The sequence below is a fragment of the Pseudorasbora parva genome, chromosome 7 (assembly GCF_024679245.1).
Source record: "Pseudorasbora parva isolate DD20220531a chromosome 7, ASM2467924v1, whole genome shotgun sequence".
Lineage (NCBI taxonomy): Eukaryota > Metazoa > Chordata > Actinopteri > Cypriniformes > Gobionidae > Pseudorasbora > Pseudorasbora parva.
This window is the reverse complement of record NC_090178.1, coordinates 24,053,237-24,068,298: the sequence shown is the minus strand read 5'-3', so window position 1 is coordinate 24,068,298 and position 15,062 is coordinate 24,053,237. Positions and strand designations below refer to the sequence as shown.

Sequence of the window (15,062 nt, the reverse complement as noted above, 5' to 3'; positions counted from 1 at the left end):
TAGTTACGTGCATCCTGTCACCGTTTATACTGCCGTCAATCATTCGTCACAGTTCGAATCCTCCACATTCAGTTTAATTTCCTACCATATCGGAGAGAAATGTAGCCGCACGTTGATCTGCCATGTGTGGGTCTTTAATGCAGTCTCTCCTCGTGGGTACTAAGATTTGGGACATACTAATTCTTTTTTCGAATACTATTTAGTATGGATAGTATGCGAATTGGGATTCAGGGCCTGTTGTAAAATGTTACCCAATCTCAGAGTTACCACCTTACAATAACATGACATGAACACTGCATAGCTGTTTCAATATTTGTGTCACACCGCTTGCCTGTGATTGTGGCCTTCCAGACCTGAGTATGTGGGCAGTTTGTGGAGTTGTGTGGTTTTGCGTGGGGCTGTTTTCAGACAGGCGGCCATTCTCAGTGCTACTTGGCAAATTAACATCGAATTTAGTCTGAAACATAAGTTATTTGACTTGTTTATAGAACTCTTACTCGCGTGATAACACTTAAATAACCTTGATCAGGCAGACTATTAAATGACTTTCACTCAAGCGGAACAGCGATGGGCTCAGAAGTCCAAACTCAAGCCGAGCCCCGTCTGCTGAATCTGTCGCAGGCGGAGAGACACTCTCGGCTCACAGCTTTATATTCGAACAACACTGATTGAGCACCAAGCCTACAATCTCAGCCTGCACTTTCCCTGCCTCTGTTTCTCTTTGTCATTCTCTTTCTGGAGCCAAAAAGAGGAAAGCTGAAACAAAAAGATAGAGCAAATGTGATGGCAGTGAGGAAAAGAAGGGGGAGAGAAAGCTAGAAAATGAGAGATAGAGTTGACAGAAATGAAAGGAAGGCTCAGATTGGGGCCGCACCTGGATCTAGTTCTGTGTGTGTGGGTGTGTATTTGACAAAAAAACTCCCTCTGCACACATCCAAAGGGACCCAGATGGACAGATGCATTTGAAATTCGATAGAGTGACATAAAGCAATAGAGGGGAAAATGTGCCAGTGCGCAAACACATGGGGAGAGGAGCAATGCGTATCTTCCTGGCTGCCAGAGAGATTAGTCGAAATGCATGACATTTACCGTGAAGACAGAGAGTCTGACAAAGAGACAAAGCAAATATGCACACATGAGGGATTTTTAATAAAAAGTTGACTCCTTTGTTTGTATATGTGTTTATGTGCTTTTTCATGTTTGTAAGTGTATGTATAGTTTATAAACATGTCTGCAATGAATCAGAAATTACTTTGTCACATTTAAATGAAACTCACCAGCGATCTCTCGGCGGTCTCGAACCCAGCGCAGTGTGGCTGGTGGCTTGCTCCGCGGGGACAAGCATGTGAGTTCCACCTCTCCACCCTCCACTGCCTCTGTCTTCACCTCCACTGTAGGCACCTCCGGGGGCACCACCACCGACAGCGTCGCCACCTGGTGGTGTGTGGCATCGGTGTAGAGCTGGCAGAAGTAGCCGCCCTCATCAGACACACTTACATTAGTCAACGTGATCCGCACCAGGCGCGGTGAGAAAAGAACCATCTGAAAGCGGTCGTCTTTCAGTGCTGGAAAAGAGAGAGTAGGGATAAGCAAGGATAAAGGAAATGCAGGACACGCAAGCTAAAATTAAATCAAAATTGAACCCATTTACTTTCTAAATGCATCTTTCTGCTCTTATTGTGAGCAATTTTAGTGGTGCATGTTATTGCAAAGAAGAAAATGTGTTTTTAAATTTTTAATCAAAAAGGAGCGGCTTTCTTTTTCTCTCAAATGACTTTCCTTTTCTGCTGACTTCCAAATAGGCATTTAGCCATTGTTTTACCAGTCTTATTTCAGATTCTGATGTATAATGCCTTCTTTTCATAATGGTTAAAATCAAGTCAAGCCTATTACGCAAATAAAATGTTTTGTGGCTGACAATTCACACTAAGTTAGTAATAAAATGGTTGTGTGAGTAGAAAATGAAGAAGGACAAAATGCTACCAACGTTATAACGTTTTTTTTAATTAATACTTTTATACAAGCAAGAGCGCATGAAATTGAACAGTGACAGTTAAGACATTTAGACCCCAATTAATATTAGATGGCCTTCAGTAATGTGTACTTACATAAAAAAAATAAGTGCAATGTACTTATTGTGTTCATATTGTACTGTAACACACTTGCTGCTATTAAGATGGTATACAAGTAAAGTTAGGGACAGGTGTGGTGGTGTGGGTAAGTTTAAGGGTTGGGTTAGGTGTAACAAAAGTGTCAATAGTGTAATTATAAGTGTAATTACGTAAATAAACGGTAATTACATTTGTCAGAGTTTCAACAAAACTATAAAGCAGCACTATTTCCACATAAAAATGTATAAGAATGTTTTTTTATTTATTATTTTATTGTATTAATATTTCACAACATTGCTGTTTACTCTGAATTTTGGATCAATTTAATGCAGCCTTGGTGACCATAATAAACCTTCGAAACCTTAAAAAATATTTTTGTAAATCCTGATTGTAAGATACCTAAATACCACTTTGTCTTGTAAGTGTTATAAATAATTTGATAGTAAAATAAAGTATTACCTTTTAAGTGTGACTTCAAAGCAGTTATTGTAGTTTTGCTACTTTATCAAAAGGGAAGCTTGTAGCTTTACAACTTTTAATTAGTATTAGTTTGTTGTTTGCAAGCTACAGTTTCAAATTAACTTCTCCAACTCTGATAGAGAATCACACAATACAGATCAAAAGAATAGAGCAACATAAAAAGGAGAAGATAAAAAGGAGAAGAAAACAACAACAGACAAGGGTTGAAACTAGCATCTCTTACAGAACAGCTGACACAGAATAACACAAATACAGAGGGGAAGCAGAAAACAGAGGCATTGAGAACTGTTGAAAATTATTTGAAATCAAGGTGAGAGAAAAATAAATTGTCAGAAAATAATAATAATAACAAATGATGATACCAATTGCAGGGGATGGACGGGCCTTTTTGAGATAAAAAAATATCATTCACACAAACCCATTTTGTATTGACTGGCGCTAAATACTCCTTTTCTCCCTACTTCCATTTGAAGTATTGAAGCTTTTTGTCTGTGGCCAACTGTGCTCTGGAGATGTGACCCTCTGCCATCAGCACACTCAAAGATAGCAGCCCAAATGCACTGGATCTATAAGACGATTACTGCCCTGAATGAACCCAGACATTTTTCAACACTGACTGAGTGAGCGAGTGAGTGAGCGAGCAATTATGTGAGCAAGTAAGTGATTATGTGAGCGAGTGTTTGAGTATGTGAGTGAATAAGTGAGTGAGTGAGTGAGTGAGTATGTGAGTGAGTGAGTGAGTGATTATGTGAGCGAGTGTTTGAGTATGTATGTGAGTGAATAAGTGAGTGAGTGAGTGAGTGAGTGAGTGATTATGTGAACTAGTGAGTGAGTGATTATGTGAGCGAGTGTTTGAGTATGTATGTGAATGAATAAGTAAGTGAGTGAGTGAGTGAGTGAGTGAGTGAGTGAGTATGTGAGCGAGCGTTTGAGTATGTATGTGAGTGAATAAGTGAGTGAGTGAGTGAGTGATTATGTGAGCGAGTGTTTGAGTATGTGAGTGAATAAGTGAGTGAGTGAGTGAGTGAGTGAGTGATTATGTGAGCGAGTGTTTGAGTATGTATTTGAGTGAAAAGTGAGTGAGTGAGTGAGTGATTATGTGAACTAGTGAATGAGTGATTATGTGAGCGAGTGTTTGAGTATGTATGTGAATGAATAAGTAAGTGAGTGAGTGAGTGAGTGAGTGAGTGAGTGAGTGAGTATGTGAGCGAGCGTTTGAGTATGTATGTGAGTGAATAAGTGAGTGAGTGAGTGAGTGATTATGTGAGCGAGTGTTTGAGTATGTGAGTGAATAAGTGAGTGAGTGAGTGAGTGAGTGAGTGAGTGAGTGAGTGAGTGAGTGATTATGTGAGCGAGTGTTTGAGTATGTATTTGAGTGAAAAAGTGAGTGAGTGAGTGAGTGATTATGTGAACTAGTGAATGAGTGATTATGTGAGCGAGTGTTTGAGTATGTATGTGAATGAATAAGTAAGTGAGTGAGTGAGTGAGTGAGTATGTGAGCGAGTGTTTGAGTATGTATGTGAGTGAATAAGTGAGTGAGTGAGTGAGTGAGTGAGTGAGTGAGTGAGTGAGTGAGTGATTATGTGAACTAGTGAGTGAGTGTTTATGTGAGCGAGTGTTTGAGTATGTATGTGAGTGAATAAGTGAGTGAGTGAGTGATTATGTGAACTAGTGAGTGAGTGATTATGTGAGCGAGTGTTTGAGTATGTGAGTGAATAAGTGAGTGAGTGAGTGAGTGATTATGTGAGTGAGCGTTTGAGTATGTATGTGAGTGAATAAGTGAGTGAGTGAGTGATTATGTGAACTAGTGAGTGAGTGTTTATGTGAGCGAGTGTTTGAGTATGTATGTGAGTGAATAAGTGAGTGAGTGAGTGATTATGTGAACTAGTGAGTGAGTGATTATGTGAGCGAGTGTTTGAGTATGTATGTGAGTGAATAAGTGAGTGAGTGAGTGAGTGATTATGTGAGCGAGTGTTTGAGTATGTGAGTGAATAAGTGAGTGAGTGAGTGAGTGAGTGAGTGATTATGTGAGCGAGTGTTTGAGTATGTATTTGAGTGAAAAGTGAGTGAGTGAGTGAGTGATTATGTGAACTAGTGAATGAGTGATTATGTGAGCGAGTGTTTGAGTATGTATGTGAATGAATAAGTAAGTGAGTGAGTGAGTGAGTGAGTGAGTGAGTGAGTGAGTGAGTGAGTATGTGAGCGAGCGTTTGAGTATGTATGTGAGTGAATGAGTGAGTGAGTGAGTGATTATGTGAGCGAGTGTTTGAGTATGTGAGTGAATAAGTGAGTGAGTGAGTGAGTGAGTGAGTGAGTGAGTGAGTGAGTGATTATGTGAGCGAGTGTTTGAGTATGTATTTGAGTGAAAAAGTGAGTGAGTGAGTGAGTGATTATGTGAACTAGTGAATGAGTGATTATGTGAGCGAGTGTTTGAGTATGTATGTGAATGAATAAGTAAGTGAGTGAGTGAGTGAGTGAGTATGTGAGCGAGTGTTTGAGTATGTATGTGAGTGAATAAGTGAGTGAGTGAGTGAGTGAGTGAGTGAGTGAGTGAGTGAGTGATTATGTGAACTAGTGAGTGAGTGTTTATGTGAGCGAGTGTTTGAGTATGTATGTGAGTGAATAAGTGAGTGAGTGAGTGATTATGTGAACTAGTGAGTGAGTGATTATGTGAGCGAGTGTTTGAGTATGTGAGTGAATAAGTGAGTGAGTGAGTGAGTGATTATGTGAGTGAGCGTTTGAGTATGTATGTGAGTGAATAAGTGAGTGAGTGAGTGATTATGTGAACTAGTGAGTGAGTGTTTATGTGAGCGAGTGTTTGAGTATGTATGTGAGTGAATAAGTGAGTGAGTGAGTGATTATGTGAACTAGTGAGTGAGTGATTATGTGAGCGAGTGTTTGAGTATGTATGTGAATGAATAAGTAAGTGAGTGAGTGAGTGATTATGTGAGCGAGTGTTTGAGTATGTGAGTGAGTGAGTGAGTGAGTGAGGGAGTGAGTGAGTGAGAGAGAGAGTGAGTGAGTGAGTGATTATGTGAGTGAGTGTTTGAGTATGTGAATGAGTGAGTGAGTGAGTCAGTGAGTCAGTGAGTCAGTGAGTGAGTGAGTGAGTGAGTGAGTGAGTGAGTGAGTGAGTGAGTGAGTGAGTGAGTGAACAATATATTGAGTAAGTGAATGATACATTGAGTAAGTGAATCACTAATAGCCAGTGAGGGAGCAACTAAATACTGAAAAACACTACACAACTTTTAAAATCTGAAGACATAGTACGAAGCAGGAATAAAATCAGACTCTGTGCTCATCATACAGTACTGATTTTATGTGAAATCTGTCAGACTGGTGCAGATTTCTGGCAACTATTGTTGACTCATCCAGACTGTAAATTCGGGGGGAAATCTAAGCAAAAGTTGTGTAGTGTATTCCAGTCTTAAGTGAGCGAATTAGAGTTACATACTGAATAAGTAAAATAGTGATACATTAAACAAATGAGAGCGTTTGTGAATTAATGAGTGATAAACTGAATAAGTGAGCGAGTGCTCTTTTGTGACATGTGTATCTACTCACTTGATCCATGTTTCACACAACAGGAGTAAAAGAGCCTCACTAAAGGAGATAAATGCCTTTGCTCATGCTAAATGGCAGGGAAATGTCAATGCATTGTCCAGGCTGCTGTCACCTTTAGTCACGCCTCATTTACACACCTCACAGATCTGGCCAATCTGAAGGAATCTCATGGAAAGGGCACATGCTGATAGGCTATTGTATTCATGACCGCTGAGGGATATTTACGCCCTGTTGCCTGCTAAAAGACTGTTATCGGGATTCATTAGTTAGCCGAGTTTTAATTTGCGTTTCTCTGTACATTTAGACCAGGGCACTCAAGCAGTAAGGGCAGCCTGGAGCTGTCATGATTGCACTGTAGAATCCACAGATATTAAAAGCCTAAAGATTGTTAGCAAAAAGTGTGTCTGAAAATAGTGGTGTGAATGGCGCAGAAGAGGTGTGATTTAGCTCCTACAAAATGGCCCAATTATGTGCACTTATAAAAGCAGAGATCACGGATACTAATTCAGCTTTTAGCTTTTGTGGTCCTTTCTGTTTCTACCAATTTCATTCTTTCTCTCCACTCCCTTTTTCACCGAATTACGTATGCTTTCTGAGTCCTTTTCTGAGGCAAGGGTTACAAAGGCAAAGATGAAAACACATTACATATCATGTAAAACGAGGGTGACAGAGAGTCATCACTTAAAGGGATTTAAAATTTGAGCGATAGTGACGGCTGCAATGGAAAAAAACAAAGGTTATTACATAAAAGGATCCTTAAAAAGAAATTGAAATAAGGTGTAATCAGTTAAAAAGGATTTCAGAAAGACTGATGGCGCCAGTATAAATATATTCCAAAAATGATAAAAGCTAACTAGCATGAAAAGAGACTGCTCCTCTGCTAGCATGAACTCCAAGGTTGTGTTTAACATATTTACCACTTACCAGCACTAAAGGAGAACCATTAATGGAAAAGGAATGTGTCTGATGAAGTCAATGTCAGAAAAGGAGTCCTCAACAAGCTAATTTTTGTACTTGATAAAAATGCTGCAAAATGAGGAAGAACTTCATAAAGAACTTAATAAAAATAAATGACAAATTATACATGACGTTTAACAGACTAGCAGCGTGGATGTGTATTTTAAATATACTATATAAAAATACATAAATCGTCTATTTGATTTACATCTATGTGATTAGTGATAACTATTAGATTAACTAATTATCTGTTTAGCATAATATTATTTAATTGCAATTTCTAGCAATTTGAGAAAGCATTATATAACGGAAAAATATTTATTTATGCGATAAGAGCTTGATACAAAATCTAATAAAATAAGTCACAATGTGAGTCACAATATTGAAAAATAGTCACACTATAAGATATTAAGTCACAATTTCTAGTATAAAGTTCAAATTGAGAGAGATAAAGTCGCAAATATGAGGAAAATTTTGAGATACACATTCATAATTATGAAAAGTCGAATTATAAAATATAAATCACATTTGTTTCCTTGTTATATAAAAACACAAATCAAAGTTCACAGTTAATGCTTATGTTAACTTACACAGTTAACTGACTATATGTTAAGCATTATATAATGGAATAAATGCAGTTTTATACATCAAAGTCTAATATAAGAAAGTCACATTGTGAGAAACAAAATTGCAAGAAATTCAAAATTTTGAGATCAAGTGACAATTATGAGAAATACATTTGCATATTGCATATAAAGCCACATTATTAGAAATTAAATGGTTAGTTCACCCAAAAATGAAAATTAGCCCATGGTTTACCCACCCTCAAGCCATCCTAGGTGTATAAGACATTCTTCTTTCAGACGAATTTCAGATAAAGTTATATTAAAAATTACCCTTAAGTCACTGCCATTATAAAGCTAGGAAGAGCCAGTACGTTTCATAATATAACTCTCTAATTTTATTTGTCTGAAGGAAGAATGTCATATACACTTAGGATGACTTGAGGGTGAGTAAATCATGATCTAATTTTAATCTTTGGACGAACTATCCCTTTAAGTCACAAGTGTGATGATAAAGTAACATTTTAGACAATGTCACAAATACTAGAGTTAGAGATCCTATTAAAAGAAACTCACAATTGTGAGATATAAACCCACAGTTATAAGATATAAAGTTGCAATAAAATCACATTGTTTTTCGTTTATTTTCTCAAAATAAACAATACCACACTTTGGTCTTGTGTCTGAATCTTCAAGCTAATCTAAAGTAATGGCAGCAGGCATATTAAAATAATTATGCCAAAACAACTTTGTTCAAACACTCTAAGTGATGTTATTTTTATGGGGTTTTGCCATTGAAGTTTTAGCTGTGCTCACCTCGTGTTCCATTGAAGAAGAGTGTTTGTCTGCGTGGGTTCTGGATGACCACGATCGAGCCGTCGTAGTTCTGAAGACGACAAGAGATCTGTGCCGTCCCCCCCTCCAGCACGGTCACGTTCTCAGCCTGCACAGCCTGACCCCGCGCTGAAAGACAAAAGGGTAACAGAGTTAATGCAGGGCTCTCATTTGGTGAAATGAATCATTTATAAAGGTATTTTTGATGGACAGAAGGAGACAAGATGGCACATGGAGCAATTTTGAAGATAGAAATACCTTAGTGACCAATTAACAACTCACTCACGTAACCACCTTTGTGCTTAGAAGTGTGAACTATGCAGAAGAGGAGAGAGAGTGAGAGAAAAAAGAAAAATAATGAGAGACTGACAGATAGACAGAGACAGCGTGAGGGAGAAAAAGAAAGAAAAGGGTCCTAATTAAGTGCTGGTAAGACCAATGGCATCGTTATCTTTATCCATTACTGTGGGCTGACACACTTCTCTCCTCCATCTGCTCGATCTGACAACCACCTCATGAAAGCGCCAGTAATGACAGCTCTTTTTCGGGAATGAACTCGGATCAGTCATACACAAGTAACACAGAAGACCTAATGGCACTTTCCCTGCTAAAACTAACACATCTTAGTTGAACGTAATGTCTACTGCATGTTCTGGGTGACACTCGTGTTGATGTTTATTTTAGCAGTATAGAGTAGGTTGAACATGAGGTCATCATCACTGGCCTGTCCAGGCATGTTGCTGGAACCCACAGCACATCATTAGCAGTGTTCTTCGTCGAGAGCCTGTCTCTGGTGGTCTGTAATGATTCACAACCCTGACACCAAGGCACAGTGTTCATCACCAGAACTGACTCCATATGATGACATCAGAAGGATCGCTAGGCTAAAACTGTCACATTGGCTGATTTGCTGAGACCTGTCACCTCCATCTCTCCACTCACCAAGCTAGGACAAGATGTCTGACATGCTCAGACTGACATGTTACAGACATGCTGTATGACAAGAAGTCTGTATGCTTCAACTTGGAACCAACTACTTTTGTGTGTGTACATTTATTTAACACACACACACACACATTTGTTTTTGTGAATGTGGGGACATTCCATAGGCGTAACGGTTTTTATACTGTACAAACCGTATTTTCTATCCCTTACACTGCTTCTGCCCCTAAACCTACCCATCACAGGAAACATTCTGCATTTTTACTTTCTCAAAAAAAAAAACTAATCCTGTATGCTGTATAAGCATTTTGAAAATTGGGCATATTTCACCCTCATATTTCACCCTCTCCTTGTAATACCAATGTCATACCCATGTCATTATACACATTTGTGTCCTCATATTTCAGGAAAACATGCCTACACACACCAGGCATAACCACCTTCCTAATATTCTGTTGGTCCCTTTTTGCTGCCAAAACAGCCCTGGCCCGTCAAGGCATGGATTCCACTAGACCCCTGAAGGTCTGCTGTGGTATCTGGCACCAAGACGTTAGCAGCAGATTCTTTAAGTTCTGTAAGTTGCAAGGTGGGGCTTCCATGGATCGGACTTCATCCGCACATCACACAGATCATCGACTGGATTGAGATCTGGGGAATTTGGAGGCCAAGTCAACACCTTAAACTTGTTGTGCTCCTCAAACCATTCCAGAACCATTTTTGCTTTGTGGCAGGGCACATTTTCCTCCCACAAGAGAATACCATTTCCATGAAAGGGTGTACATGGTCTGCAACAATGCTTAGGTAGGCAGTACATGTCGAAGTAACATTCACATGGATGACAGGACCCAAGGTTTCCCAGCAGAACATTGCCCAAAGCATCACAGTACCTCCGCTGGCTTGCCTTCTTCCCATAGCGCATCCTGGTGCCATGTGTTCCACAAGTTCATCGGACCAGGCCACCTTCTTCCTTTGCTCCATGGTCCAGTTCTAATGTTCACATGCCCACTGTTGGCGCTTTCGGCAGTAGACAGGGCTCAGCATGGGCACCCTGACTGGTCTGTGTCTATGCAGCCCCATACGCAACAAACTGCGATGCACTGTGTATTCTGACACCTATCTATCAGAACCAGCATTAACTTCTTGAGCAATTTTATCTACAGTAGGTTGTTGGTTTGATCAGATCGCATAGAGCAGATCGGACCACACAGGCCTTCGCTCCCCACATGCATCAGTGAGCCTTGGCCCTGTCGCCGGATCACCACTGTTCCTTCCTTAGACTACTTTTGATAGATACTGAACCTGCAGACCAGAACACCCCACAAGAGCAGCAGTTTTGGAGATGCTCTGACCCAGACGTCAAACCATCACAATTTGGCCCTTGTCAAACTCACATCCTTACGCATGCCTATTTTTCCTGCGTGCAAAACATCAACTTTGAGGACAAAATGTTCACTTGCTACCTAATATATCCCACCCACTAACATGTGCCAAGATGAAGCAATAATCAATGTTATTCGCACAGTCATAATGCTATCCCAGATCAGTACATAAATATATAAAACCCTTTTATATATTTTATTTTACCTTCGACTATGGAAATAAGGATACTAAATGATATAACCTTAAAAGAGTGAAATAATCATAACTCATTTAACTATTTATTGTGAGAGCATTATATACATTTTTACACAAATTTCAACTGTCTCTCAGTATCATTTCCACCTTAACCAACAATTTGCCACTAATAAAGTGAGTGTACTTGTTTGATCTCAAGCTTGTCACTGCCCTTGATAAATATGACAGTGTGAACAATAAATTCATTATGCATAATTTCCAATGAAGTTGCAATTTAATCAAATTATGAAAAAAGTATGACAATGTAAGTTCATGACTTTTAAGTGCTCTTCTGTATTCAATGTATAATGTATATCCAATGTTCTACCATCGCTAGTGTAACAACAAACTATAGTGAATTAAACTCCCATCAAGGTCAAAAGTGCTCAAAGCTCCCCAACACGATAATGTTTTTTTCCTTCCAAATATTTCATCAGGACATATAGAGGACGTCTCAGAAAGAACCAATCAGGATTAGGAATGTGTGCCATTCGTGATGAGAGCAAAAAGAAACAAAATATAAAGTTCAGAAGGGACAAAAAGGAGAGTCTATAAAGGTGCGAGACGGCATCCTCTGTCACCCGTTGGCCCGCTCATCTGGCTTTATTTAAATTTAATCCTGTCAGGCTCTATACATCTCAGAGTACCCTTGTCTTAAATTCAGCGTGGAGGGAGAGCCGGTTAATAAAACATTGACAGGTGAGGTATTGAGCTGAAAGCAAGAGACAAGAACAGAGAAGAAAATGAGAGACAGTGATTGAGGACGTCCTGAAATTTTGCACAATTGCCATTGTAATTGTAGCCATTATTATTTCTGTCATCCGCATCAATATTGTGATTCATATCACGACAATCGGCACTGCCATTGCTATCCCAATTATTATTCTAATGACTGTTATTACTCAGCACTCGGGCGTCCGCAGACTTGGCCGCCATTGTTTTAATGGTTCCTAATTGTTCCAACAGCACTATACATCAAGAGAAGGTCTGTGAATGCATGGGAGGCAATTAAAAACCTAATTCAAACCGAACAGAACTCAAACAAGTGTGGCCAAATTCCCAACAAAAGTAGCTAAATGTGTTTGATTGAGAAGTCAAACAAAACACGGCTAATTGAGCATCCGTTAAATGCACTCTGACGCACGCCAGCTGTCTCCTCTTCATGTAAATGACCGAAATGAAGGGACGCAAACGGGAAAACAAATGTCGTGGAGGGAGGGGAGCGCGCCGCGATGCCAACACGGCATTCGAGAAACTCGCCAACTCGCTGATGGAGGTGGAAAGACGTAGAGGGAGATACAGAGGGAGGCACGGGGCAGGAGAAAGACAGCTGCGGGTTTTGGACACATTCGCAGCTGCCAGGATAATAGCGGAGGGGTGGTCGAGTCCACTACACAATCTTGAGCATCACAACTTGCGTGGGAGTTGTTTACGGTCGTATCTGCATTGTGGGCACGCAAGTTTAAGAGCACCGATGGCCAGGGGTAAAACGATGAGAAACCACAGATGGATTCATCCTGACCCTATTAGAATCAAACCATAATAAAACACACAACATGCTCACAATTGGATTAAGTTGAAAGTAAAGTGATCGATAACCGTAGGCGTACTGGTGCTATGAGAAGCAAATAAATAACGGAGGTGGTTGGGGGTGGAGTGAGGTGAGATGGTGGGATGCCGAGGAGAACTTCAGAATTTGGCCAGATGAGGGCGACGTATCAATGCACACAAACTGCATAAATATTTGTCCTCAAGAAAAAAGCTAGAATGAGCAAACAAATTATTTATCAAATAAATGAGCTCAAATATAAATTATATATATTATAAATCCAAAATATAGTAATATAATTAAGACTTATACTACTCTTCTAAATTGTTTTAGTATTTCTTTTTAAATATCTGAACATTTGTGAGATTTATTCAATCTGAAAAGTTTTAGGTTAAATAATCTAATACTTTTAAATTTTATACCCCAAGTTTTTGTTTTATTTTGAAATGAAGTTAAAGAAAACCCTTTTGGGTTTATTAAGTTTACAGTAATTAGGGGTTCGATTAACATGTTTTTAAAGCAACAGTTCACCCAGAACCCAAACCTTTCTTAGTGTGGAACACTAATTCAATGAAAGTCAGTTGTGAACCCATTGACTTTCATTGTATGAAACTTAACAAATAAAATAAAATAAAAACTATGCAAGACTATTTTTTTTGTGTGTGAACTGTCCCTTTAAAGGAGGACATCTCTCCCTATCTTCTCCTGCTAAGAAAGCAGCAGTAAATTATGGAGGTGAGTTGAATTTAGTGACTTGGTAGAAGGCCAGATACAGAGCTGGCATATGAGCAACTACCCTGCTTGAGATTAACTTCCTGAATTACAGCAAACAGCGTCGCCTCCAGATGCCCCCCCCACACACACACACACACACACACACACACACACACACACACACACACACACACACACACACACACACACACACACACACACACACAAACACACTCGTGTGACACATTACTGACATGCATAACACATTACTGACTTAACAGACAAGCAGGCAGAGGAAGTTTAACAAAACTAGAACTGTCGAGATGTTAAGACGTCCTTTGATTCTGTCCTTTAATCCAATTTCACTTCAGTCTTTCTGCTGCACTGTGAGCACCTGATATCTTCGTAACTCATGAGTCACTTGTCCCCGTGTTATGTTTTTCCAGCCATAATGCTGCACAACATGAAGCCAGAGCCCAGAAGTCACCTAACCTCTGGCTGTGATGTTTCAGATCATCAGTAAGCGAGCAGCTTTGATAGAAAAGCTGACGGACTGAGATTTCATACGTCTATCTTTATACAGTATATCTCTTTCTTTCACTTCCTGGTCTAAAATTAAAACCATCTCTAAAGAATCTTGCTCTCTGCCAATCATCCGCAGTTTAAAAAACCCATCACACCATAAATAACACATAATCCCTAGCAAATCCCCGCTCTTCTTTTTTTATCTCTATCTGTCACTCGTTTGTTCCTGGTCTTCCCCATGCAGTTCCGTTTCCCTCAGCAGAACAAGGTGTCTCTTCTCCAATCCGGCATATTTCTATCCCCTGCCCTTCTTTTCTCCGTTCTTTTCTTTTAGTCGTTTTCTGCTCCTCTCTAAAACTCATAATTCCCTCTCCTTCCGCCTGCTTTTCCTCACTAATCTCATTCCCTTTCACTTTCACACCTACACAGGCTCCCCAACCTTCTCTTTAACATCAAACCCCGTCTCTTTCCTTCTTTTCCCCTTGCTTTTCTTGTCTTTAGCCCCATAACCCTCACACTAAGCTCCCTTTTCCTCCGTAACTGGCTTCATTCATCAATTGTTCGTTTTTTTCCATGTAACCTTCCTTAACTTTTCCTCTGTCTCTCCCCTACTTTACATTTCCTTAACTTTCCTCCTCTTTATCTTCCGACCATGAATTCCTCACCATCTCTTTTTCGTGTTTCTCTGTGCTATCTCTCCAGCAAGGGGCCTGTTTATTTCCATCGCTCCCCTTCAGAAATGTGATTTGTTCTGCAGCTCAGGCTCGCAGTATAATCATCCAGCTTTGTCCGGGCGGGCGAGAGAGAAGGAGCGGGGGAAAAAAGGGAAGGCGGGAGTGAAAAGGACACGCAAAAAGCGAACAGAGGAGAAAATGGACTGAACATCCATCTCTTGTCTCTTTGTTCCACTCGTCTAATTACATCCATGTTCTTGCTTTTCTATATTCTCTCTCTTGTCAGCATTCTTATTCTAAACCTGAACTGTACAAAATGAAGAGTTTGTTGAACTTAAAACATAATGAAGGACATGCAAATGGCTTCCTTGAATGCATTTACTTAATTATTCCACCTAATTATTTTAAGTAAATGTCTTGCCTGAACTGGAAATGTCAAACTGCAGTGACCTAAAATCTGCCATCATTGTAATAATTGGCTATTTAGATTGAAAGTTCACTGTCATTTTTCCCCTCATTAAATAGTTTTACACAA

General features: G+C 39.6%; 1 protein-coding gene across 5 annotated transcripts in view; it reads right to left on the bottom strand.

Annotated features, from left to right (window-relative positions):
- Positions 1-15,062, bottom strand: part of cadm4 (cell adhesion molecule 4) — a 187,957-nt gene that overhangs the window by 34,356 nt on the left and 138,539 nt on the right. For all 5 annotated transcript variants that reach the window (XM_067448746.1, XM_067448748.1, XM_067448749.1 and 2 more), the window contains exons 2-3: positions 8,492-8,638; positions 1,278-1,565 (exon numbers count right to left, since the gene is read on the bottom strand). In XM_067448746.1, coding sequence (XP_067304847.1) covers positions 1,278-1,565; positions 8,492-8,638 — 435 coding nt within the window. The remainder of the gene's footprint in view (positions 1-1,277; positions 1,566-8,491; positions 8,639-15,062) is intronic.